General features: G+C 40.8%; 1 protein-coding gene across 1 annotated transcript in view; it reads left to right on the forward strand.

The window, feature by feature from the left end:
• TMTC2 (transmembrane O-mannosyltransferase targeting cadherins 2) overlaps window positions 1-25990 on the forward strand; it is a 184278-nt gene that overhangs the window by 123557 nt on the left and 34731 nt on the right. Inside the window, exons 5-8 of the mRNA XM_035126826.3 lie at window positions 3677-3762; window positions 4406-4590; window positions 6106-6184; window positions 21023-21144. Of these exons, the coding sequence (XP_034982717.3) occupies window positions 3677-3762; window positions 4406-4590; window positions 6106-6184; window positions 21023-21144 (472 nt within the window). The remainder of the gene's footprint in view (window positions 1-3676; window positions 3763-4405; window positions 4591-6105; window positions 6185-21022; window positions 21145-25990) is intronic.

The raw sequence follows: 25990 nt of genomic DNA on the forward strand, positions 1-25990 counted from the left end.
CTTGTGGCTTCCCCTCTCCTCTTCATACTGCAAGATGAGATTGAAAGCTTCTGTTTCTTGTTAAGAGTCAACCTCAGTTTGCTTTTGTCTTAGAACTCTGCAAATGATGGTACATTCAGGTCACTCTACAATCCTTGCAGCATTGAATCTTGCTCCTTGCAAGTGTAGTGCAACAGCCTTTGCATGGCGATGTTAGCCGCTGTTTCTGCTGTATTGGAAGCATGATGAGAAAAGTTGCAGATAGACATCCCTTCACCCCTACCCATACTATTTCAGCATGGCACAATAGGGAAGGAAAGTGGTGTGCAGTTTTCCTTTAACAGACCAAAGGAGGAGTGCCAATTCTCTGGGATTGCACCCAATATTTGGGCATCAACACAGACAGAAAGGAACAGGCCAAGGAAGTAATGGTGGGTTTGGGAGCATTTCTAGAGCATAGCTTGGCCTACAAATGCTTTGTCCTCCTTCTGTGGACTTAATGTATTTTAGAAGATGGGGAAAATTTCAGGATTTAGGCATAGTTTCTGTGGAACATGCATGCAGGTTTTTGTGTATGTAATATACTACTCATATATATCGACCACAGGGCAGTAACTTTCCAGGCCTTTGATAACTATCCTGTCTTTATTCAGATAGTTGGAAAAACCTGATTTTCTTCTTCATTTTCTCTCTGAGAGTAAGTATTGCATTTTTTTCAGGGAGTTTTTCCAGTCTTATATCTTGCATCCTCTTCAAATATAATCACTACAATTTTGCATCCTATGCAATCATATAATTTTGCTATAGTTATCCAATTTTCTATCTTTATCCAGAAAAAGTTTTTGAGCTTTATTCTTGTCTCTGTCTTTCATTGTGGCTTAGCACAGTATCATTCTAGTGACTTATCGCCAGGAGAGAGAGAGAAATACAACAGCTGTGGGCAGCAGGCCTGAACTTGGGATCTATTATTATTTGAGTTACTATATTTAACTGTTTAGCCTCTTGCTACAAGTCATACATCCTCAGTGGTGTACACAAACTTAGATCTTTGTTCAGCAGTGCTCTCTCAATCCTATAAAATAATAAAAAGAAAAACCACCAACTAGTGAGTGATCTGTTGTAATATTAAGCCAACCACTCTGTGGCTTGTTTCTCTGTTCAATGAAATGAAGAGCTCCATGCAACTTACTCCTTGTAAGAGGACAGAAGATTGCAGGCAGCATGTATCATTCACCAAAATAAAATAATAGCAATTACCCCTATGTCACTTTATTTCTGAGTGGGGATTTGAACTCTGGTCTTTGAGATCCTAGTGCAACACATTAACAGCGCACTAGCTTGTGTCATGCTGTTATTGTATGCTCTTCCGTGTCTAACCTGTTGTAAATGGAAAACTAAGGGCTGACTGTTCAGATGTTGCCTTCTACCCTGTTTTCCCTAATTTAAGACGTAGTCATAAAATAAGCCATAGCAGGATTTTTAAGCATTCAAGGAATATAAGCCATAGCTCGAAAATAAGACATAGTGATAGGCGCAGCAGCAATGCTGGCCGCGGCAGGAGGAGGAGTGGGGGGGGGGAAAGTAAGACATCCCCTGAAAATAAGCCATAGTGTGTGTTTTTTGAAGAAAAATAAATATAATTTATGTTTCTTATTTTCAAAGAAACACGGTATTGCAAAGATTCCAATCGACCATCCCTGAGAGGATGGCAAGGGAAAGTGCAGAATCTGACTCTCCAAGCATCTACACAACACAATCCATCTGTTAATGTATGGTCCCAAAAAACCTATGTAAATAGTAGTTGGCATTAATGTAAGACCTTCTGCCATGCTTATAGAGAGGCCATGCCATGGGGAGTTGAAGCCTTTGGTATTCAGGGATTCAGTTATTCAATGATTCACTCAATCTTTTTTTTCTTATATGTGACTGATATAAGCATGTAACACTCTACAAGTTTTGTTGGAGTGTATCAAAGTAATTATACTATAACATCAACTCAGAAAACTGTGGAGAATTAATTTCCTGCCCTATGCCTTGTGTTCAAAAAATGAAATAAAATTATTTCTTGCCTGCCTTCCACCCTCTCTCTCTTGCCCCCCGCCCCCGCCGAGAGTTGTGAGCTAGGGATAAAATTATCTACAGTACACAGATTCAGAAAAAGCAATACCTATATGACATAATTGATGTATGTGTGATTCTGATTGGCTGATTGTAGAAAATATATTGAGGGGCAGCTGAAGATACCCCCTCCCCCAAATGGGGAAAGTCATGCCAAAGTGACATTTTGGTCTGCCATATTGGTTAAAAATGATGACTGGCATCCAAATATTGACAATGACCACTGTTCCCAGCTTGGGAACCCTCGTGCTAGGTTTGGTGATGATATCTCAAGAGATAGTCGAACCTATGGAGAACAGATGGAGAGACAGTCAGACCACTTTCTGAAATATATAGTAGATAGCCATTCTAGGGAGCAATCTGCTTTACACTGCCTGTGAAACAACTCTAGCCACTTTCTATAACCTATCCCTGAGGAATTTATCAGGTTAAATCTACGGTACTAAACAAATCACTAGCAAGGCCCTATCTTGCAGTTACACTTATAAATTCAACCTTTTCCAACCTCTCTCCTTCCTGATTGAATGCTTCCCATCCCAGCCATGATTGGTTTGAGAGTATCCAGGAGATTGACACTATGTTCTGTCCATCCACTGGTACTGTCTTCACAGTATTCGACTTCGTTTTCAGCAGCCAAACATCTCCTTGATAAAGAAACATTTCCCAAAAACATTTCAGCAGGAACGCTACCAGTCTGTGCAGCTGTCTTTTTGTTCTTTTGTAGTATTCTCCCTCTAGATTTAACATGCCATTGATGGAAATTCCAAACACTGAAATTTATTTTAAGTGGGAGCTGAACCAAAAATTTGTGGGGTTCAGTTTTTGTAGCAAAGAGATTACTCTTTGTGGACTGCATGCATTTCCTCTGAAAGATATGTGCTGTTTAAGAAGACACCCCTCTCAAACTTTTTCTGTGTTATTTGGATGTACCCACGCAGCCACTTCCTGAAAGCATTCTGCAGATGTTTTGTTGTATTTAATACAAAGGCCTGGGTTTGATACCATTTTTTCTTGAAAGAACAAATAATTCAGTTTTCAAAAGCTTCAATCATTTCCAACCAAAAACACACTACTAGAATGTGTGCAGACATTGCTATTGACTATTCATAACAGTATTCAACCATGCAGAGGACCAGTCCCATGCAAACATAGGCTATCATTTGCATCAGCACAAATGGCGTAACCATTTTTTTTAAAAAAATCTTTGAGGTTTTGCATCAAGGCTTTGGAGGTTACAAAAATGCATATTTATAAAATCCCATTTTCTTAGCATTCAGATTCCTTAATCAAGAGAGCTAAACAGAACAAATTATCCTAAATAACATAAACAGCTATAAAAATGCTTGCCTTAAACGGCCTTTTCCTGCATATATAAATATAAATGTTTTAGTGAACTGCTTAAGCTTTTGTACTTAGAAATTCACCTCTTTTTAGTTTCTTCCTTGCTTGTGGTTAAACGTTTTTGTTTTACAGTATATTGCCAGTACATAGACCAATAAATTTGACTCTTGTTACTTTAATTAAATTCTCACTCTCTATACAATTATATTTTTCCCCTCCATTTTTCTTCTAAATGCAGAGGGTTGTTGCTACAGGAGAACAGCAGGCTTTCAGAAGCACTACATTACTATAAATTGGCCATTGGAAGCAGACCTACTTTAGCCTGTAAGTAAAGCTGCATGTTCATTTATTTTTAAAAGATGCTTTTCTCTCGTGCTGTGGTATAAATACCACTTTTGGAAGAGAGAGCCGAAAAATACATTTTATCTGTAAAGAATTAATTGTGCGCAAGGGAGGGATTCTGCTTGCGCATAGGTATTTTTCATAATACCTCCTAAGCCCCCCTACATGCAAAGGTTGCTCATTACCAGCCTTCCTTATTTATTTGGAGAATAGCTACCATTCCTGCTGAATTTTATGACAGAAGCTTTGTTTGCTCTTCAGATTCACATACCTACCTGGTTGGGGCTCAAATGTTTTTCTTGTTGCAGTAGTAGAATGTGGCATTTTATCGTACATAATCTTCTCTAGAGGAGTGGGTTGTGGCAAGAGACTTTTAATCTATAGCATGACCATTGTCAGTCATGATGGGACAAGTTCAGCAACATCTGGAGGGCTGCAGGTTCCTTTATAACATACGGTTATGACAATAAAGAATTGGACCATGTTGGAGATTGTAAAGATCAGTCTAGTTTTAGAAATAAGTACTAGCAACTGTAGTCATCATGGCTTTGATGGTTTTAAGCAAGCCTGGCTATAGTGGGGTCTCATATGAATGTGTGATATCTTTTATTTTTCTCTCACACAGCTGCCTATTTAAATACTGGTATCATCTTAATGAACCAAGGCAAGGCTGACGAAGCCAGGAAGACATTCCTGAAGTGTTCAGAAATTCCTGATGAAAATTTAAAAGATCCACATGCTCACAAGAGCTCGGTTACTAGCTGCCTTTATAATTTGGGGAAACTCTACCATGAACAAGGACAGTATGAGGTGAGACCTTTTTCCTTCCACAACCATGTTAGATGCCTTCACAAACTTCATTATAATAGTTGCTTAAAACCAATTGGTTGAGTCCAGTGTTGTGCTTAGCAGCGTTCCACCCTTGCTGGGCCAGTGGGTGATTTTTGCTCATCCTTATCTTCCCTAACCCTTTGCATTTCCTGAAGGTATGTGAGGCAGCACAGGGAAGGCAGAATCAAAGATGGCTGAAACAATAAAGTATGATCTACCACTAGCACTCACTGTGTTCTTTGTGTTTTGAATATCAGTATCTTTGTCCTTACATTGAGAGGAAATTGTTCTTGGGCATTTTTATTTGCGAGAACATGGCTTTGGGCCCAGCATGATACTTCTAGAGATCTGCAAAGGGTATGGGAGGGTGCCATTCAGCGAGAACGAAAATAAATTTCAAGCAATTGCAATAAATAAACTATGAACAAATATCGGAACATAGGAAGCTGCCTTATACCCTTATACTCATGGGTCCATCCATCCAGGGCTAGAAAACACACACACACACACACACACACACACACACTACTCCATCCCTCCACCTCCGCCAATACCTGATGTTACTGGAGGTGGCCAGGGAAGCCCTGGCATGCTAAATGCAGCGGGGAAGAATAAAGGAGGCCAATGAGGAGCAGGAGGAGTGGTGGTGAAGAAGGCGGCAGCGGGTGACAAGTGCAGGAGGCAGCAAACAGCACCCTCCTGAGGGCCCTGGATCTGCCTTCCCTGTTGTCCCCTGTTGTCCCTGTTGCTATTTGAGGTGAGTGCCTCATTGAGCCTCATGAGCAGGCAGGTCCTGCATCTATTTCAGTACTCTTTGCACTGACTGACAGCAGTTCTCCAGCGTTTTGGACAGGAGTCTTTCCAAGCCCCATGTGGAGATGCCAGGAACTGGGGACTTTCTGCATGCAGAGGAGTTTCTCTATCGCTAAGCTCCCTAGTGAGCTTTGGCCCTTGTCCTGTGGTTTTTATATGTTTATGCTTGGGCTAAAGTAGCCCAGCTGAATAAGCCTCAGTGCAGAGCTGCTTGTATTTTATGCATTCTGCATAAAATCAGTTGTCCTTCATATTCTGCCAGCCTTTTGTATGAAACAATACAGATTGTAATAGTGATTTGTGTTTATAGTAATCGAGAGCTATCATTGTGAGCATTTGAATCACATAATAAAAATATTCGTCTGTAGTTAAATCCTAATTTGTATATTGTGTCATTCTACAGAATTTTAAATGTAAGCTAATGAGCCTTTGGAAGTTCTTAAATATTCCATTTCCCCTTCTTCAAATGAGATGGGAAATGATGAAAATTATTCTGCATTGCGTTGAAGAGATTCATCTTTTTTGTTGACTTTTTTATAAGTGGGGAATGTGACCCTCTTCATGATTAATGAAGACAATTGCATCTTTCTTGTATTAAATTTGCATGTAAAAATTGCTTCTGAAATCCGTGCTCTAATAAGAAAATTTCTTTCTTTCTTTCCCCCTGCCCCCACCCCACAGGATGCCCTTACAGTTTACAAAGAAGCAATACAGAAAATGCCAAGGCAGTTTGCACCACAAAGTTTATATAACATGATGGGTGAGTACAAAGCAAACATTTGAAAAGAAAATTCAGCATATTCACCATCAAGGTGATTAGATTATTTGTAGCTCCCCATTCGATTCCTGCAGTTTCAATCAGGATTATTTATATTGGCCATTATATATGAGACACTGAGACCTTATTGTTCTGCCCATGGTACATATTTCTGTTTTTCTGGTAAATTAATTTTTTTAGAGAATGTATTATTCCCTCTTCATACTTTCAAAGTTTGATGAGGATTGTGGAAACAGACCTCATCCCCGGTCACCCATGAATGTACATTCACATGGGCAACTAGAACCATACATGTGTACAAATGTTTTTGTGTAATGTCTTCCACAGAAGTTTTTTTTGGGGGGGGGTGGTACCAGACTCCTTGATCAGACAGTGAGAAGCCTAGATGTCTGCACTGGTTTTTGGTTTGTGGTTTAGATTATGTATGAACCACTTTCCTACATTTGTGTATCCAAAGTGCTGTACAGTCAATAAAACCAATTTAAAGCAACAAAAGATCAATACATAAAACTCACAGTAAAAAAGCAGTAGCAGATGAATCAGGCAAGACAAATTTCAAACTCTGAATGCCTGTTGGAATAAAATAACCTTAAGAGCATATCTAGAAGTGATTAAAAAAGAGGGCCTGTCGGACCTTCCCAAGAGGGAATCTCCATAATTGTCTCAGGAGAGCGAGCTTGCATTTAATAGTTTGCTCCTGGCCCAAGACCTTTCTTCCAGTCTACAGCCCATGGAATCAGAGCATCCAAAGGTGATTTAAGGGCTTAAATCACCTGCTGTCTTTCAACTGCTGTCTTTCACTTGATCCTGACCTAGACTAGTAAAGAGTTTGTCAGGATTAGCACACGGATGGGCAACTAGTTGATATAAAACCATCATAATCTTCTGGCCACCATATGGCTCTGTTTATATCTGCAAATGTGTGTGTTTAGTCAGCAAACAGCTTGTGACCAGGATCCCATACTGCCCACAACCTGCATTCAGCTGAATGTCTGAAAAGAGTTTGTATTATGCAAGTTGGACATTCATTTTATTTTCTTATGACAAAGAACTTAAATAATTATATACAGTATTTTAATATAGCAAGGATATTCTGAGCCAGGTGTGATCTTCAGGACTTGAGATTTAATGTTCTAGGTAGCTGCCATTGTACATTGACTAGATTCCCTGAACTGACTTCTTCTGAACAAACTGGGAAAGGGACAAACAAATTATTTGTACTTCCACTTACCATAATTATTGAAAAGGACTGAAACTAGTCTTGCACATAGCCCTGCATATCTCTTCTTCTTCTTCCTTGCTCACCACACAGTAAGATAGCCGAACTAACTCCCTGTAGAAAGCTTTGGACATTCTAAGCTTGAGAAGATAAATGCTCATGGGTGTTGTGTTTTATTTGAACTAAGGTTTATTGCAAAAATAAAAGTGGGTCTGTTTAACTCTTTCATTACAATATGTAATGGTGCTTTCAAAGAACAAGAACTCCAGTTAGACCTATTATTAACTATTTAGTGTTAAACGGTTAATATTAAGTCACTTATACCATCTGTTTTCCATGATTTTCAAGGAATATGCCCAGTGGCTTTTGCCTCACTGGTCTGGCCAGCTGGTTCCTACTTTAATTTTTTTGCTACTTTTACTGTAGATTGACATTTTTAGCCTTCAGGTTTAAAGTTTAACTGTTTAGTTCTCTCTTCTACTTATTGGTATCATGGTCATTCTTGCATTGTCTACCCAGAATGTGCATCGTATATGAAATTGTGAAATAAATTTGGTTTGCAGTATTGGTGTGATTTATTTGGCCAGGTGGTCTTGAATCAAACTAAGGAAACCATATGTTTGGCCCTTTACCAAAGGAAAACAATTTATCAGTCTTTTCATTTCACTTTCAAAAGGGAGAATTGGTATGATTTAAAATGATTATCAGACTAATTTTTTAAGATTGCATGAAGTGTTTGGTGTATGTTTTCCTTTTTTGGCACTTCATTTTAAGAAGAAAGTATAAGGGTAACACAGATTAATTGGCTTGGCATTCGGACATGCCATACAAAGGCTAAAGTCCAGCTCAGCTGCATTAAATAGGTAATCTATTTTGTTTTAAGGCTTCAATTAATTCTTGGGGTCAAAAGAAATAATGGTCCCTATGGGAACTTGAGTAGTTTAATGTTAAAATTAGGCTTGCTTGGTCCTTTTCTGTCCTGGAAATATGATATTATGCAGTTGATTGTGTTGCATTGCTCTTAAAACCACACAAGCCCACCTGCTAGAATAATTCATATGTTAGTCAGCTTAATGGTATAAATGTAAGTTGGAGCATAGGGGCTTAATTTTAATATTAAAAGGTAATAGGAAAGAGAGCAAGGCTGATATACTCAGGTTTCAGATCATTGGTTACACACATTTTCCCCCTGTAACTTCATTCCTCTAAGTGCAGCTGAGTGCCTGTCCTTCAGGTGTAATTTTGATAAATCATCTAGGTGGTATGTTCACACTTTCTTCATCATTTGTGCCTACAATTACTGGTCACAATTAGGTATCCCTCTTCAAATACACATGGTTTTCCTTGCTTATTGTAAATATTAGGTGCCAAACTCGGAAATTCAGGTGTGGCATATGTACAGGTAGTTGTTGCAGCTGTTTTTGGCATCTGTCTGTCTCAGGTGACAATGGAGTGTGCCTCTGGGAGTGAAGTCAAACCGCTGGAGATTCACAGCGCCTGCTGTGGCTGCAGAAACTGGTAACTGCTGCCACCTGTATTGTTTTTGCTGCATTAGCAGCACAAAAGTGAGCTCTCTGGGACACAAGCCTGGGTAGTGTGTATAGGCTGCTCAGATGACAAGACCACCCACTTGGTCTTGCTGATGTGGACCAAAGGAAAGCAGAGCAATACACTTGGCAGACGTTTTTCTGCAGATGTTGCTAGAAGGAGGGCATACAAGATGCACAAGAATTCATGAAGATGCCCCTGAACAACTTAATAATACATTCTGTCAACTTCCGTCTTGTAAGCATGTGCCGAGTGTGAAGACTTGGAAATCCATAGTAACAGCAGTGTGGTTTCTGGCACTTACAGTGTAGTTGTATAAGTTGATCACGGGGTGGTCGACACAAATTTTGAGCTGTGGTATAAAAAGAAGGGCTGCTTTAGACATGCCAATGGTGACACAGTGGCCTGGTTTGCATAAAAACCAAGCCACGGTTTAATTCAATTGTCCAAACCCAACCCAGCATCTTAAATAGTTTGTTAATCACAAACACCCTAAACTTGTAAGCCGTGGATTGTTGTTTTATAAATCTTGGTTTAGGTTAACTATGGCTTAGCATTACTTGTGAAACTGGTTGGTGGTTCCTTTTGTCAGCGAAGGATTGCATGTGTTGTTTTCTATATAGTCAAAGCCAATGCAATATTAAACAATCCGATAGCTTTAAAACAAACATAAGCAATGGGTCTAAAAAACAGTAATAGTCTGATTCACCCTAGTCAATACTAATTTACCACATTTGCAAATTGATAGATTAATGTATACAAAATATTTCTTAAACTGTGTAACTTTAGTGTCGTTCAGAGTGAATTGGTTTCAGCAGGGCCTTTTCTTTTGGGGGGGGGGGGTTGCTTCAGAAAGAAAAACACGATACCTAAGAAGCTTGTCTGATTGGTAGATATTCCTGAAACTCAAAAAATAGGTCTAGTTGCAAACCAGTTGAATATAATTTGGGGGAGTCTATAATAACCAACCTACCATATTGTATGGGTGGCTGCCCTACTTGAAAAGAACACATGAATATGCACCAGGTTGCCATGTGGTTGTGACAGTTCATCATCATTCCCCTGCTACAGCCTCCTGTCTCTGAGAAGCCATTCCTGACAGCTGTTGGACCCTTTGGAATGCAATGTGATGGGACATGGGAGACTGCAGCAGGTCAAGGGAATTTGTAGAATTTGACTAGGCTGCCTTATAGAAGCAAAATACCACTTGGGCAAGACATCTTTGGATCCAAGCCAAAGACTGTGTGTGTGTGTGTGTGTGTGTGTGTGTGTGTGTGTGTGTGTCCCCGCGTTGACACAGCACAGTTAAGGCATAAATTCATGCTGGTGAATGATTCCTGTATTGCTCCATTCTTCTTGGAGCCAAGAGAAACAAGCCATCAGGCTGGAGTCACCATGATGAGTATATCAGCACTCACAACTTGTTTCTCTGCAAACCATGATATTAATCCAAGGTTTGTCCCTGGCTTACCAGTCATGGTTGATTTGGTAGAAACCATTAATGTTGGTTCACACATCATGATAAGTCAAGGTTTGTGGTTTCTCCTGGCTATAGGGAGTAAAGAGTGAAATGGGAACAATTCAACAGCATGCACTAGCACGCTGTTCATTCATGGTAAGACATAGTTTATGACTTACCATGTCATGTGAAAAGGGCCAGTGCATATAATTTCTATCTAGGAAATCTAGAAAAAAAAGTCTGGTATTCTAATTGTTGTTTCCGTTTTGTCATGCCATATGCAATGGCTCATTTATCTAATATGTACTCTATATACCAAAATAGGTATCAGAATAAATGTTAGTTTATGCAAAATCTTAGTAACAACGTGTTCTTCTTTATCTGATGAATGTGAATACCTTTATAAAAGACAATCTGGTGTTTCCAAGCTGAGTTCAGGGCCCTCATTTCGATCATGATTTGTTCATGCTCTGGAGGTTATAGGATTGCAGAACTCTTACGGTCTAAACGATTTCTCTCTTCCTTGTTGAAATTGATTAACTTTGGATTTCATTTTGCATCTCCGTTTTAGCTGTTGATTCTGCTAAATTACTTTTTTTAATATTCGAGTGAAGCCAATTAACTAAGCTCAGTATTTATTGGATGTCTGGGTCCATAAGGAACCATTCAAGCGAAATAAATAGAAATCAACTGTGTTAACAAACACTTACAAATTAGATCAAGGTGCTTGAGCTCTCCAGAGGCTTTTGATACAGAAATGAAAGGTGTTCTTGCTCTGCCCAGACCAGGCATCCCCAACCTGCAGCCCTCCAGATGTTTTGGCCTACAACTCCCATGATCCCTAGCTAACAGGACCAGTGGTCAGGGATGATGGGAATTGTAGTCTAAAACATCTGGAAGGCCAAAGGTTGGGGATGCCTGGCCCAGATGCATGTTGAAGGAGCACTCTTCATTTATATACATAGATATACAGTGGTACCTCGGGTTACAGATGCTTCAGGTTAGATGCTTCAGGTTACAGACTCCGCTAACCCAGAAATAGTACCTCGGGTTAAGAACTTTGCTTCAGGATGAGAACAGAAATCGTGCGGTGGCAGCGGGAGGCCCCATTAGCTAAAGTGGTACCTCAGGTTAAGAACAGTTTCAGGTTAAGAACAGATCTCCAGGATGAATTAAGTTCTTAACCCGAGGAACCACTGTATTATAAAATACATCTTATCTCTTTACATTTGGATTTCTTGTACAGTTGGATTTATTCATGCATAAGTTAGGCTATAAAATATTTAGGTCATTGTTTAAATCAGCTGCGGGAAACCTTTGGCTTTCCAAATGTTGCTGGCCTACAACTCCCATAATCCCTGGGAATTAGCCATGCTTGTGGATGCTGATGGACGTTGTACTTCAGCAACATCTGGAGGGCCAAAGGTTTCCCCACACCTGGTCTAAAAAGTTGCATTTCATGTCATAGTTCTGACACAAAAACATTTATAGTATGATTTATATGTGTACCCAACAACAATATGCTATCTCTCTCTCTTTTTTTATCCTCTCACTTAAATACACGAGAGATCTACGGTAGTTAATTCATTGACATTTTGACATAAGATCACTTACACATGGACCAGTCCTATATCCACAGTGTTAACATCTGTAAACAGATGGGGGTTTACTGGTATTAAGGGTGAATGATAAGATTAAAGGGAACTGCAGAGTTATTTCCCATGTAGGTATTTCTCTTTCACAGTAGCTGACAATGAGACTGAATGATGGAACCCAGACATGAGCTACGCAAGTTACAAGATAATGCTAAACTATAGTTTTGTGTAATGTATACGAGTCTTAGGGCCATACTTCCATACTACTGCTTGAAGCTGGCTTTGTTTACATAAACCATAGTTAAGAATGACCACAGTTTGTCAGGGTTTGGACACAATGGCAAAGAGTGGATAGATAGAAACAGAAACAGAAGCATCCAATCTCTTCTTTGCGGTGGTGCCAGAGAAGATAGGGAACTCATGAGACTGAGTTTTGTATATAGATATGGTTTTTTATAGATATAAATGTACACTCAGATAAACATTTGCTTTGAAATTATCACCATCATCATTATTTCAGCTTGTTAATTAATTGTTACACAAAGTGTAACACCTTTAAGAACCTAAACAAGTGATACCATAGAAACAGAACAAAACAGACTTCCGGTCTGTCGCGGCGGAGAGAAGGACGCAGGGACTTCGCGCGCCGAAGTCCCTGGCTTCGCGGAGGGGGGGGGAGTCTGCAGAGCGAGCGGACTCCCCGTAAAAGCACCGGGTAGAGAGTCCCGGTGACTCACGCGCCCAGCGGCTGCTCCGTTTTGCGGATCCCCCGCTGCCCGAGAGCTCAGTAGAGCGATCGAGAGCCGGTGGGGTGGAACCGCGGGAGCCATTTTGGGCTTAATCTTACCTCCGAGAAGTGAAGCTCCGAGTCCTGACCCGGCAAGCGGCGGATTCTTCCGAACAAAGTTAAAGGTTTCCATAAAGTAAGTGGAATTTTGATTACGGACTCTAAATTTAACAATTGGAAAAATAGGAGAGACTTTAAAGTAACGGAAGTCGGTCTCTTCCTAATGGAAAACTGGGAGGCACTTTAAAAAATCTTAAGCCGAACGACGAAAAGCATTTGGAATTGTGGACCCGAAAGAAAGAAAGACTTTTTCGAACCCTCTCAACTCCCGAGTCCGGCACCCCTTGAGGTACAGCATTAAAAAGGGGGAGAGTGTTTTGACAGCTGTCAAAAGCTGTCAAACTGTCAAAAGACCGGGTGGATTTATTGTACTGTTGTGATCAGTAAAAATTGACTGAAAATGTGTTAGAACTATGTAACATTGGAACTAAGAATGGATTTGTGATTGAATCAAAAGACAAAGGAAAAGAGCAGCCAAAATGGAGTCGATCGTCTAAGGAAGGAATTTTCCAGCACCCTTTGCTCTCCACCTCCTGTTTGTCTGCGGTTAGGAAAAGTATGAAAACAAAGTACTCTCGAGCCTTCCAGGAGGCTGTGCTAAACTATCTACAAACATGGGAGGACATTTACAAGGAACGGCAACATCCCAATTTACCAGAAGCTGAGGTTGAAGTCCAAGTCCAGGACTTAGAGCAGGGGTGTCAAACTCAAATTCATCGGGGGCCGCATCAGCAGTTTGGTCACCCTCAAAGGGCCGGTTGTATCTGTAGGACTATGTGTCCACTCTTTATTATCATAAATTATTGTCACTGCATTCAATTATTACTGTTTTTTGTAATAATGTAAGTAATAACTAGCTCTGAAAGCAGAAACATAGTCAGAATAATGGCAAGTAGATATTCAAATGTACAATTATTGTACAATTTATTGAAAAATGATTTTTGGTAACTGCAATGGGTGGTGGAGGCTCGCTAGGGTTTCATGCAGGACCTTTGCAGAGCTACTAGTACCTGGAGATGCTGGGGTCCTTCTGCATGCAGGACAGATGTTCTTCCAGTGAGCCACCACCCTTCACCAAAGGGACTGGCTGAGGTTGACTCACTGGAGCTGCTCTCCTGGTTCCAGGGTTTAAGGGCCAGAAGTATAAAGCAGCATCCTATGTTTCTGAGGAGAGGGAGAAGGAGAGGGAGGGGATGGGAGGGAAGGAAGGAAGGAAGGAAGGAAGAAAAGAGGGAGTGGGAGGGAGAGAGGAAGGAAGGAAAGAGGGGAGAGAAAGAAGAGTAGGAAATGAGGAAGGGAATAAAGAAGGAAAGAAAAAGAAAGAGGGAGAGAAGACGGAAAGGGTTTAGAAAGAAGGAAGTAGAGGGAAAGAAAGAATAAGAATGAGGGAGAGGAAGAAAGATGGGAAGGACAGAAGGAAGGAAGGAAGAAAAGAGGGAGCAGGAGGGAGAGAGGAAGGAAAGAGGTGAGAGAAAGAAGAGTAGGAAAGAAGGAATAAAGAAGGAAAGAAAAAGAAAGAGGGAGAGAAGACAGAGATAAAGAAGGAAGGAAGGAGAGGGAAAGAAAGAATAAGAACGAGAGAGGGGAAGAAAGAAAGGGAAGGGGGGGTCGCCGCCTTGATTCAGCGCCAGAAAAGAGCGCGAAAGGACCCAGGGGCAAAAAGCATTTTCCGTGCAGCATGAGGCAGCGGGTGTCCGTTTTAGGAGAAGTGCGTAAAACCTCAGAGTTGCACGTTCGTGAGGCTGAGCCGCTGCTGAGCTCACATTCATGAGGCTGAGACGCGGCAGGAGGAGGAGGAGGTGAGGCAAGAGGAGGCGGAGGAGGCGGCTTGCCGGGTCGGTGCCCAGCAGCGCCGTGCGGAGAGTCCCGAGCCTCTGGGACGCAGCAGTGCTCTGTAGCACTTTGAATCCTCCTCCTCCACACGGCGCTGCTGGGTGCTTTGTCTGTGCTTCAGTAGCAGCAGCCGTTTCCAGGCGCCGAGCCGTGGCAGGAGGAGGAGGATTCAAAGTGCTACAGGGCACTGCTGCGTCGCAGAGGCGCGGGACTCTCCGTGCAGCTGACCCGGCAAGCTGCCTCCTCCTTCTCCTGCTGTGGCTCGGGGCGCTCCACGCAGCGCTGCTCCGGCCGCCTTTCTACCCCCCCGGCCCCAGCTGTTTGTTGGCGCTGCGCTTCAGCAGCAAGGTCCCGCTGCTGGGTTCCGCTGGCTGTGGCGCTCGGCGGGCCACATGACGAGGTCTGGCGGGCCGGATTTGGCCCCCGGGCCTTGTGTTTGACACCCGTGACTTAGAGGAAAATTTGAATTTGGAGACTGTGGAGATTGAGACTGGTTGCCAGGAGAAACAATTTGATGAAAATTTTAAAGAGGACTTGGACTATAAAAAATATGATTGGGATGAAGCAAAGCATGGACTTCAAAAGGAAGAAAAACAAGCAGAGCAAGAAAATGAGAAGCAAAGGAACTTGAGGTTTAATGGACTTGAAGATCCTGGAGGGGTTGGAATGTGGGGTGATGTCAGTGAGGAATGGGAAAGACAGGGGCAGAGGGGGACAAGGGCCTGGAGACGGACATGGGAAAGAATGGGTGTGGGATGAAAATCTAGTTAAAAGTTTTACTTTTAGTTTTTGAAAGACGGTTTTCGAAATTTTGGCCTGTTAACGGAAATGCTGATCCAATTGGGGGAAAAGACTTAGGGAGAGGAGATGGAGTGTAAAAATGAAAGAAAATAAGCTGGGTTTTCTGGAGGGAGACATAAGAACGGCTTAGGAAAGTATTTAAGTTAATGTAAATTTTTTTAAGTTAAGTTAGGTTTTTAGGCAGAAAGCTGCCTACTCTCCTCTCCTTACTCTGAGCTACTCAGTGGCAGGGAGTGCTAGGAGGGGTGAGGAGGGGATATAATGGAACCTTGGAAATGCTGTGCCCTACAGGTTCCTCTTGTGGCAGGAGGGGGCCTGTGGGAGGGCAGCATGGAAAAGGAGGAGGATTGAGTTAATATTATAAGAAAAGGATTTTAAACTGAAATAGAAAACCCGCCATAAGCTTTTAGATTTGGTTTAGGGAAAACCAGGAGGAAGACTATCGAGGAAGTCACAATTATAAGGTTAAGATAATAAGAATTGGGGAGTTAAAATTCTCCCCTACTATTGTTATGTGTTTATTTGTTTAAGTATGTTTATGAAAGAGCTGGGGGAAACCAATCCTCAGAGCTCCTCCATTCCTGTCCCTTCAGTGGCAGGGGGGGGAAGAGGGGGGAGGAGGGAGGGGGGAGGTCAAACCCAGCTCACAATGGACCCCCTTTGATTCTCAAAGCGCACGGGTTTCACTGGTGGCAGAGGTGGACCAGTGGGTGGAGGGAAAACGAAGGGACAGTGTTGTATTGTATGTCTGTGTAGTTGTGTAGTTTGTTTAGTTTTGTTTGAAAATTAATAAAAATTATTATAAAAAAAAAGGAAAAGAAACAGAACAAAACAAATTCCACATAACAGTCATAGGAAGCTATGCGCTTCACTAGTAACAAAAGGTGTCATTGGACCTCCAAATTATTCTGCAAAAGACCACCATCACTACCAGTCTTGACAATTTTTTGTTTCTTTTTGCTCTCTATTTCAATCTATTGCTTCCTCTATTGCTTCCTCAAATTCAATCAGGAATTGAAATGAAAGTGCACGTAGTTAGCTTCACCATCCCATAATTTGTTTCCAGTATTCAGCGAAGGTCATATTTGCTCCAGTATTCAGTGAATGTCATATTAACACAGCCTTGCAGATAAAACCACACAGCACACACATGTGTTAGTTACTGACAGAATGAAAGAAACAAAACCCCTACCTTGTGAAAGTTTGCCTGTTCACTTGAAAATAGTTCTTACTTGCCACAGATGGCAAGGTGAGCAGCTTTTCGGAAGCCTTAACAATGTGTTCTTCACCTCTCTTACTTGCCCAGAGTGCTTCAGTTCAGTCTGTATTCAAGCTGACACCCCTTGTCTTACACTTATTGTATTTAATAAAACAAGGAGAGTTTTAAGTGGAAGTGAATTGATTTAAGTGTTCTGGGCATTGTAGCACATGTTCCTTTGCACCAATATTTGTGGAATGTTTTCATTTTTATTTTTCTGTACTTGAAGCCAACGTTGAATCGTGAGACATTTTTATTAACTGGGAATAAACCAAAGGGAAGACCCTACAGGCATAGTCTTTTAAATCTGGAACAGAATGCGTACCTCCTCTATTCAGATTATGTAAATCCAGATTTTGTTACAATTTGCCCCCACTGAGAAATAAAGTAAAATATAATTGCCTCTTTCCCCCTTGTCCCTTAAATACTAAGATGACATTCAATTACTATGCTAAACAAGGTGCCTCACAGCCTGCATATATTAAACAGTTCCTAATCTTTCACTTCATATAACAATTTTTGTCTGGCATAATTAAGACTTTGGTATTCTCTTGGGCAATTAATGAATCTTTCCCTACCTTTCCCTTTTTATGCTATGATTTAAGTAATGTACGTACAGTTGTATTTCTATCACACAGACTCTATGGATGCATTATAAAAAGTCATCAGATTTCTCTTGGGACTGTACTAGAAGTCTCACAATTGATCTTTCTCTGTTACATGTATCATCACTTAAAGAGCAAAGCTGTCATTAATCACAATATTTTTGTTGATGCAAGGCCAGCTCAAAGTTCTACACTGCATATACGTTTCCTATCTTTGTATTAAATTGTGAGCACTAACACATCACAATACAGGGCAAAAAATGTCCGCATGAAAATATAACATTTGTTGCTATGTACGAGAGTCTTTCATACGTTCCATAATTGTTGGAAAAGGGAGATACCCGAAACTCCATAAATTCAATTTTCTTAGCCTCCGAGATCTCCACCACTCCAATAAACAGATGGGTTCCCATCTGTTTAATAGCATTTGGAGCTTCTTTAGAAGGAAATCTGTTCCTTGAGCTCACCACGGTTCCAAGCTCGCTGTTGGCTTGTTGTGGTGAACCGGCGTTTGGTTATGGGGTCCTCCGTGCTGTTCGAATTTCTTTTCCGGCACCCAGACTCCCCTTGTGCCGCGGTTCATCTTTGCCCCCAGGGACATCCTCCCTGGGGTACCGAGGGGGGAACAGAGCCAAAAACCCCTGTTTCTTCAAGCCTCCAGCCAAATTTCCAGCCCAGCCACATTTCCAGCCCGCGGGACACCAAACTGGAAGCCTCGGGTGTCTTTTTTTAAAAAATAAATAAAAATTATTAGGTTTTTGATAATTTTATACATATAAAACATAACCTTTTCAAACATTCAAATACAAGGTTCTTTTGAACCTTCAGACCTCCTCCCTCCCTCCCTCCTTGGATTCCACATTTAAATTTAAGTTTGCCTCATCTTTTACCATTATCTATCTATTACTTAACCATAATTATCATAAATAATTCCACATTACAAGTGTCCTTATATCTCTGCCAAAGATTTTAACTGTTTACAGTGTTCTTTTACACTGTACAATTACAATGTGTGTACATTACAAATTTACTCGAGTCTTTAGTAAATACTTGATATTCCTGGTTATGGATCTTCCCCATCAGTTTCTCCATCTCCACATACTCCATCAGTTTCATCTGCCATTATTCTTTCTCTTTGGGGGTCTCCCCCCCCCCAAAAAAAGCTACAAGGGGAAGCAAGGCTTTTGATTCAGTATACCCACTGCCCTTTCTCTACTATTCAGTCTTTTTGCCATCTATGGTACATCTATCTCTTTTCTCCTAGTAGCCTTCTACCTGCTGAGCCTCTCACCATTAGGCAAGCCAGCCCCAGCAGCTGAGCACAGCTGTAGTCTTGTGACCTCTGCATCTGCAATCAATCTGCATCTCCTAGCTGCAGCACCAGCTACAAAGCAGAGACAAGGCCACTGCTACCATTGTTTTAAAAATCTTTTAACTGTTTTTAATTTGTGTGGGGTTTGTTGGTGGCGGCGGTAGTGTTCGTTATTGGGGATATGTGCCTGGGAGGAGATGTGTCCTTTATTCGGTACCTGTGAATTTTTATTCACGCTGGTATATTTTAATGATGGGCGATTAAGAAATATTTTAAACAAAGCAAACCAATATATTTGCATGGTAACTCCTTAACAAATGCTTTGCAGAGCTTCGTTCGCCATTCTGTAAATCAACATGTGCTATGCAGCAATTGAAATGTACCAAAAATGCTGTTGCATGTAGCATAGACTTTAGAGACCTGTTTCAAGAGGTTTAAATCTGTTAGTCCATCAGGATGGCTAACCTGTAGCCTTCCAGATGTTGCTTGAACTACAGATCGCATCATCTCTGAGTACTGGGCTTTGCTGGGTCTGATGGGAGTTGTAATTCAGCAACATCTGCTTTGCCACAGGTTAACTGGTCTGTCCTCATGTGTTTGCAAAAGGTACAAATTGTACACATCCCTTGTATTTTCAAACAAGTGAGCTCTAAAGGCTCCTAGTTCTAAAGTAAATTGGACCCTTAAAACACATTCAGCAAATGCATGCATCCCATATAAAGGGACAGTGTAAGCAAAGAGGATTTGCTTGTGTCTGTCATTTTTTTTGTAACAAACAGTAGCATTTTACAGGCCTTAATATTTTAAGCCTCCTTTTGCTCCCCCCCCCCAAAACTGCATATTCAGGTTGCCAAGAAGCATCTGGAGCTATAAAAATTGATTTATTTCAACAAAAATGAATAATTTACTTTGCTGAAATCTTTTGGCTGATCCTTATTTCTGCTTTTAACTATAATTTGTTTGTCTTTCACAAATATGATGCTGCAGGAGAAAATTCTGCTGTATACTCAGCCATATTCACATGTTTAGAAGCTACTGTGTAGTACATACTTGGAAATTTAACATCCTGTGTTCAGCTATGTGTATGAATTCATATAAAGGGGAAACACATTAAAGTTCACCACACTCTTGTGTTTGAAACCCTTATTTTTCACCATAAAGCTCCAAGTATCTTATTGCCTAAACTTTTAACCAACTCACCGCAGCTGTTACTATCAGCTATAGACAGATGTATATTGCAAACTGAAAGTTCTATATAAATAATCGTTGAGCATATTTATGGTGATGCATTTTAATACTGCTTGACATTCAGGGATCAGTAATGGAATTTCTGGCAGCACAGTCTAAGATAACTTCCAGAGAGCAGCTAATTTTAGTAGACAATCTACAACGATTTAGTTGTTCTGAGATGATTGTATGAAATCTAGCCCATGGTGTCCTGTATTTCTTTTCCCTCTTAATTGGTGTACTCTCATATAGAAGGCAGCACATCAAATATTGTTGAACATACGGTAGTAGAACAAGGACAGGTATATCTGGATGAAGCTTCCTTACATGCCCCATTGCTGTCAGGGATTTTGACCTGTTTGCATGACTGTGATAGCACTAGTAACCCTTTATTGATGAACTTCTTCTGGAAACTGAGAGGGAATTATTTGATGTTGCTCACTGGCAAAATGTTCACCAGTTATGAAAAATGCTGCCTCAGGAGGTCCCACTGACAATAACATCAATTTTTAGATGACAGCTGTAGACTTTTCTTTTTCATCGGGCTTTCTGATTGACCTGATTAACTATCTGGTGCTATTAACAGACAGTTGAGTTTTAATGAACCCCTGCTTTGTTTTTGTTTTTTCATGATTGGTTTAAGTTTCAATATTGTAATACACCCCAAGGTCATGTGGCAAAGGGTGACACCCAGCTGTAGCTTCCAAGGTCACCTGTCTTTGTTTTGAATTACAATCTGGCCTGGATAGTCCTTTCCAGTTAAGAAGAGAGACAATAGCCTCAGGCAGCAGCAGAGTCTTTTCTTCCCATAGGCTTTTCTCCCTAAGCCCCAGGACTATCCAGGCCAGCTACATGTTAACTAGCCTGATACCTTAATACACTGGAAGCAAAGTCTATATCCTATCCTGTTTCCAGTGGTGATGCTAGAGAAAGGTTGGAGCTCAAGGATAGAGCACCTGCTTTGCATGCAGAAGGTCCCAGGTTCAATCCCCAACATCTCCAGATAGGACTGCCTTGTGAACTAAGTTAAATGGTTATATCCCATTAAATTAACTCACTTTTCTCTCCCCCCTCTCTCTCCATGTCCTCTAATTGGTTTCCCGTTCTGCTGTGCAGGGGAAGCCTACATGAGGCTCAGCAGATTACCTGAAGCAGAACACTGGTATGTTGAATCACTGCGGGCCAAAACAGACCACATCCCAGCTCATCTTACATATGGGAAACTCCTGGCTTTAACGGTAAGTTGTGATTATCATTATTATTTTATTAAATTTCTATACCACCTTCATCAAAAGATCACAGGGTGATTAACAGTATAAAAAAACATAAATACATAACTATCAGGAAAGAATATGTTAATTTTGGCTAAAATTCTAGTGTTTGTTTCTAAAGAACAGACAAAAGCAAATACTGAATAGCTGGACTTCCCAAAGTTTGCTTTTAATTCAGCAAGGTTTTTTTTAAAACAACAACAACAACAACAACAACAACAACAACAACAACAACAACAACAACCCTAATAGGCTCCCTCTTCCCAGCTCTGCTCTCTTCCCAACTCATTCCTTAATTTCCCAACCATCACTGAATCTGGAGAGAGAAGACACAGTGTGCCCCGTGTCCCAAAGCTAAACATGGCTGGTGAGACCTGAATAGGAAGAATCAGACCACAAGACAGGAAGATGAGCTCCTCCACAACAGACAAACTTTGTTGTTCATCCTCAACCCAGCTCGTAGTTATGCTGGGGTATTATAAACCTATTACCTTCTGTTCCAAACCATGGGGCTCCTTTCAGGAGGAGGTGGTGTTTATTCCCATCCCTGTGGAAGTCTCTGCTGCTGACGGCTAGATGGTCCATTGTCAGGAATGGTGGGACTGCAGCTTGTTGCCAAGTGAAGCATTTGCCTTCCCCCCATGTCCATGAATGAGAACATGTCCATGAACAAGACAATTCTCCCAGAGACACCACTTCAGTTGATGCTAAATCCTGCCTGCATCCCTGGTGAGATCAGTGTTTGAAATGAATTGTGAAAACTGGTTTGGAGCAGGTCATCACTTCAGGTTTTCACCTATATAGATGAGAGAGAACTTTGACCAAACCCAGCAAAGGGAGGGTGGCCAGTGGTTAGAACAAGGATACATGTGACGTTATTGAGATTTCATAGATGTGTGTACAGTACATGATTAGTAAAACAGACATATCTTTCCTCAAGTAGAATTTAAAAAACACACACACACCAAAGTGCTGTCTCAAATGTATAATTTGCCTGAAGTATTATGGGATCACCTAGCTAAAACACAAAAAAACAAAGCGACAGGATATATGAAGTCCAGGGGCAGGTGGGGGGGTATATGAGGTTGTTGCAACAATTTAAAGCCTATCAATGGTTTTGTCTCTTTTAAAAGGACCATCATAGTTTTAGATACCTTGAGGATTTAACATTCTTCACCCTGCAGAATGCTTTTCTCACACTCTGCTTACAGGTTATGCCTTCTGCCATGTTGAATGGCAGGTTGAAACAAGCTCCTGTCTCCCAGTGGATTTGTATTTGTAACCTGAATCAAGCCGGAGAATGTAATCAGTTCTGTTCATGTCCCTTATATGATGGGCCAAGGGGAAATGGGGCGGCGGGGGGGGGGGGCTAGATTGACATCCTGTTCTGACCGAGAAATCATCTATTAGAAAAATTACATCCATTGTGACACGTAGAACAGCACTGTATGTTTTAACTGCAAGCAAACTTCAAGTGAAAGAAGAGTAAAGGATTAGGGCAACTAAGGAGTTCTAAGAAGATAATAGATATTTTTTTAGATAATGGATGTTTTTAGTTTAACTTAACTGAGAATTTTATTGTATTGGGTTTAGAAAAAAATTCTTTTTATTTATTTATTTTTATTTTGAAATTTTACCTGAAAACTGTCAAGGCCAATGGCTAATACAATAAAGCTGATGATGACTTTATACTGCCTGCAATTGTTATAATTTTAAGGCATATATTCTTGTGTGTGTGTAGCATATAATATGGTGCCATATAAAATGTTTGTGTTCTTATTAATTAATGAAGTGCACTAAATTTTTGCTGCTCAAAGAATCATGAATTGGTGTAGAAGACAAATAATGTGACTTCAAGTCATTCATTTGAAACTCATTTTTCTTGCCCGTGTCAATATGTAGATAAAGCTATGCCAGTTTTGCATAGCACTGCTCTAGGTTTTCTGCTTAACCTTGTTTATGTTTTCACATTTTAAGGGCAAATTTTATCTGTGTTCTATTATGTTTCCTATGCTAATTTGTTCGATTAGTAAAGGCTTAGTAGGAGATAGTATTTTATGTACCTCAACTATTTTATGAAAAGCATTTTATGTCTTAGTTTGGGTGGCACAGAATGGGAACATGAAACACTTTTTACAATATAAATCAAACCCGAATCTATATTCGTAACAGACTGGCTAGTGAGATTATGATCTCCCTGCCTACAGTCAACTGGAAGAAATTTTTTCACAACCCGCATATCAGGTAATATTATAAATTCATATGTTAAAATTATAACTCACCAGGGTGTATTTTACCAGAAAGCATAAGAAGAGGAAAATTTAGTGGTTAAGGCATATGAGTAGTGGCTCAGCTAGTTGAATAACTGGAAGGCGGCCAACCCTGAGATAAAACCCCTGTTCTCGTTTTATTTATTTTTCCAGAAATGGTATTTAGCTTTTTGAAGGTACATAGCACCATGATGGTGCTGTTATAAACTCCCCATTGTCGAAACGAGTTACTTAAGGGAAGACGCTGTTGAAGCTAACTTCCTTCTTATTCTAGAGCTGGTTGACTGGTATTGCCAGAGCACTGGAGTCCTTCCCTGATTGTGATCATTTACAGTACTGTATAGGTATTTTCTGAATATAAACATGTTTATTTTAGAAAAAGCTCTAACATTACAGCATTCCTGTAATATATGTAATTGTGCTTCTGACTAAAATAACAGGAAAGGGGGAACCCAGAGTATTTAGAATAGTTAATTATCATTTGATCAAGACCTGAAGGTACACAAAAAAAGTGTCAGTAATCTAATGTGAAGGCAAATTTTTGTACAAAAATTGGAGGTTGAGGGTCTCATAATGTTGGCTAGGCTTTTGACTGCAGCTTGAGAGGCATTTTATCTATACTGGTGTGTCTGCTGTGATGTTTATCACATAATGCTGGGTTTGAGTTCTCAAATGTACTTATCCCAGATTGCATATCTCTCTCTACGCTGTACCGCAATCTTGCTTGAATGCAGTTATAATCTAACGAGCATATTCACAGCCTACAGGCAGCAGACGGTTATAATTGGTAAAGTTGATCTCCTCTGATGTCACAGAGGCCTTGGCAGGAGAGCCCTTATTGGCTTCTACTCTGTGGCATCACAACAGCTTGGCCAAAGTCTTGGCCAAAGTAGCTATGTGCTCAGGTGGGCTTGGAGACTTTTACCCTCGGGACTATGAAGTTTGTAGGCAACTATTAACAGGAATCATGCTGCATTTTCCTCTGTATTGCCTGCGTGCCCCATGGGCTTTGGGATAACATGTTGTTGCTACATATTGGTTGAGTAGTTTCAGGGTTTATGAACAGAAAGCCTCTTTCCACAAATGCTTCCTGCTTATGCCAGGGTACAGTCTGACCTATTTTCCTTTGTATAAGAACAAGCATGAAGGAGGCCTCCCAGACTATTCACAGGTCCTTATATGATCAGTGAAAACAGTTGGTCCTGGCAAGTATTAGCCGCTCTCAATCTTAACCTGATAACTGCCATTGGTCCAGATTTTAATTTGTCTGAATTAATTTTAAGATGTATTTTAATTAATTGATGCCTGTTTTTATGCATACTGTTTTATTAGTATGATGTTAGCCGCTTTGAGCCCGGCTCCAGCCAGGGAGGGCGGGGTGCAAATAAATTTATTATTGTTGTTGTTGTTAATCATCATCATTATCATCATCATCTCTCAGAAAACGTACTTTATAAAAATGTTTCACATTTACTCACCGTAATTACTTACTTATTTGTTAGTTTTCACTTGTTTTGAAATGCTGAGGACCTTGTTCTGTTCTGCATACTGATAGAACAGCATCTCCTAGCTGGAAAAAAGAATCCCAATAAATCCTCCCCAAAAAAATGCTAGATAGAAATTCATGAGCAATGGAAGGGAAGCCTGTAAATAAATCCTGTGTTCCACCTGAACACCCAGAAAATATCAAGAACAGTGAGAACAGCCCAATTTATTTTTATTTTTTTTAAATTAAACTTAGATACTGCTCTTCCTCCCCAAGGAGCTCCTGGTGGTAATTTCTTTAGCCACCATTTCTCCTTCCCCCTGACCCCTCCCCCTTTCCCTATGTTTTTGGGGAAGGGAGAGACTCTAATACAGGCATCCCCAAACTCGGCCCTCCAGATGTTTTGGGACCACAGGACCAGTGGTCAGGGGTGATGGGAATTATAGTCCCAAAACATCTGGAGGGCCGAGTTTGGGGATGCCTGCAGGTGGCAGGGGATTGATGTTACTATCCCCCCCCCCCGAAATTGGGAAATTGTGAGTTATATAGTTCTACAGTTTCTGGCTGAAATGACAGCTCTCACCCAGTCATGCACAGCTGCCATCTATCTGCAACTAGAAATGTTGGGGCTTGCCAGCCTCCTCAATACCTGGCTGCAGGTGGCACCTTCAAAGGGCTGTGAACCCCCATTTGAGTCAGCCAAACCTGAAGGAGGTTTGTCAAAGTCCAACTGGGTTTCCCTTCCTTGAGGGGAAGAGTTCCCATTCTGAGCCTGGTACTTTGGGGACTAACTCATTCCCTAACCCGCAGCAGAGCACTTACTTACCACACTGAGCTAAATGCTTAGGCAAATAATATTACTGGCATCTGAAAGACTTGAGTGCTTTTAGGACAGTGTTCCACAGATTTAGTGCCTCCACATAAATGGCCAGTTTCATTTCACAAGTTTTGGATGATAGCCAGCTATCAAACTCGGGCCCATTGAGCTCAAAGGGCTTAAATTAAGTTTGTTGATTTCAATGGGTGGCATGCAACTAAGTTTTATTCAAGAGTAGAT

This window comes from Zootoca vivipara, chromosome 9, assembly GCF_965207765.1.
Source record: "Zootoca vivipara chromosome 9, rZooViv2.hap1.1, whole genome shotgun sequence".
Classification (NCBI taxonomy): Eukaryota; Metazoa; Chordata; class Lepidosauria; order Squamata; family Lacertidae; genus Zootoca; species Zootoca vivipara.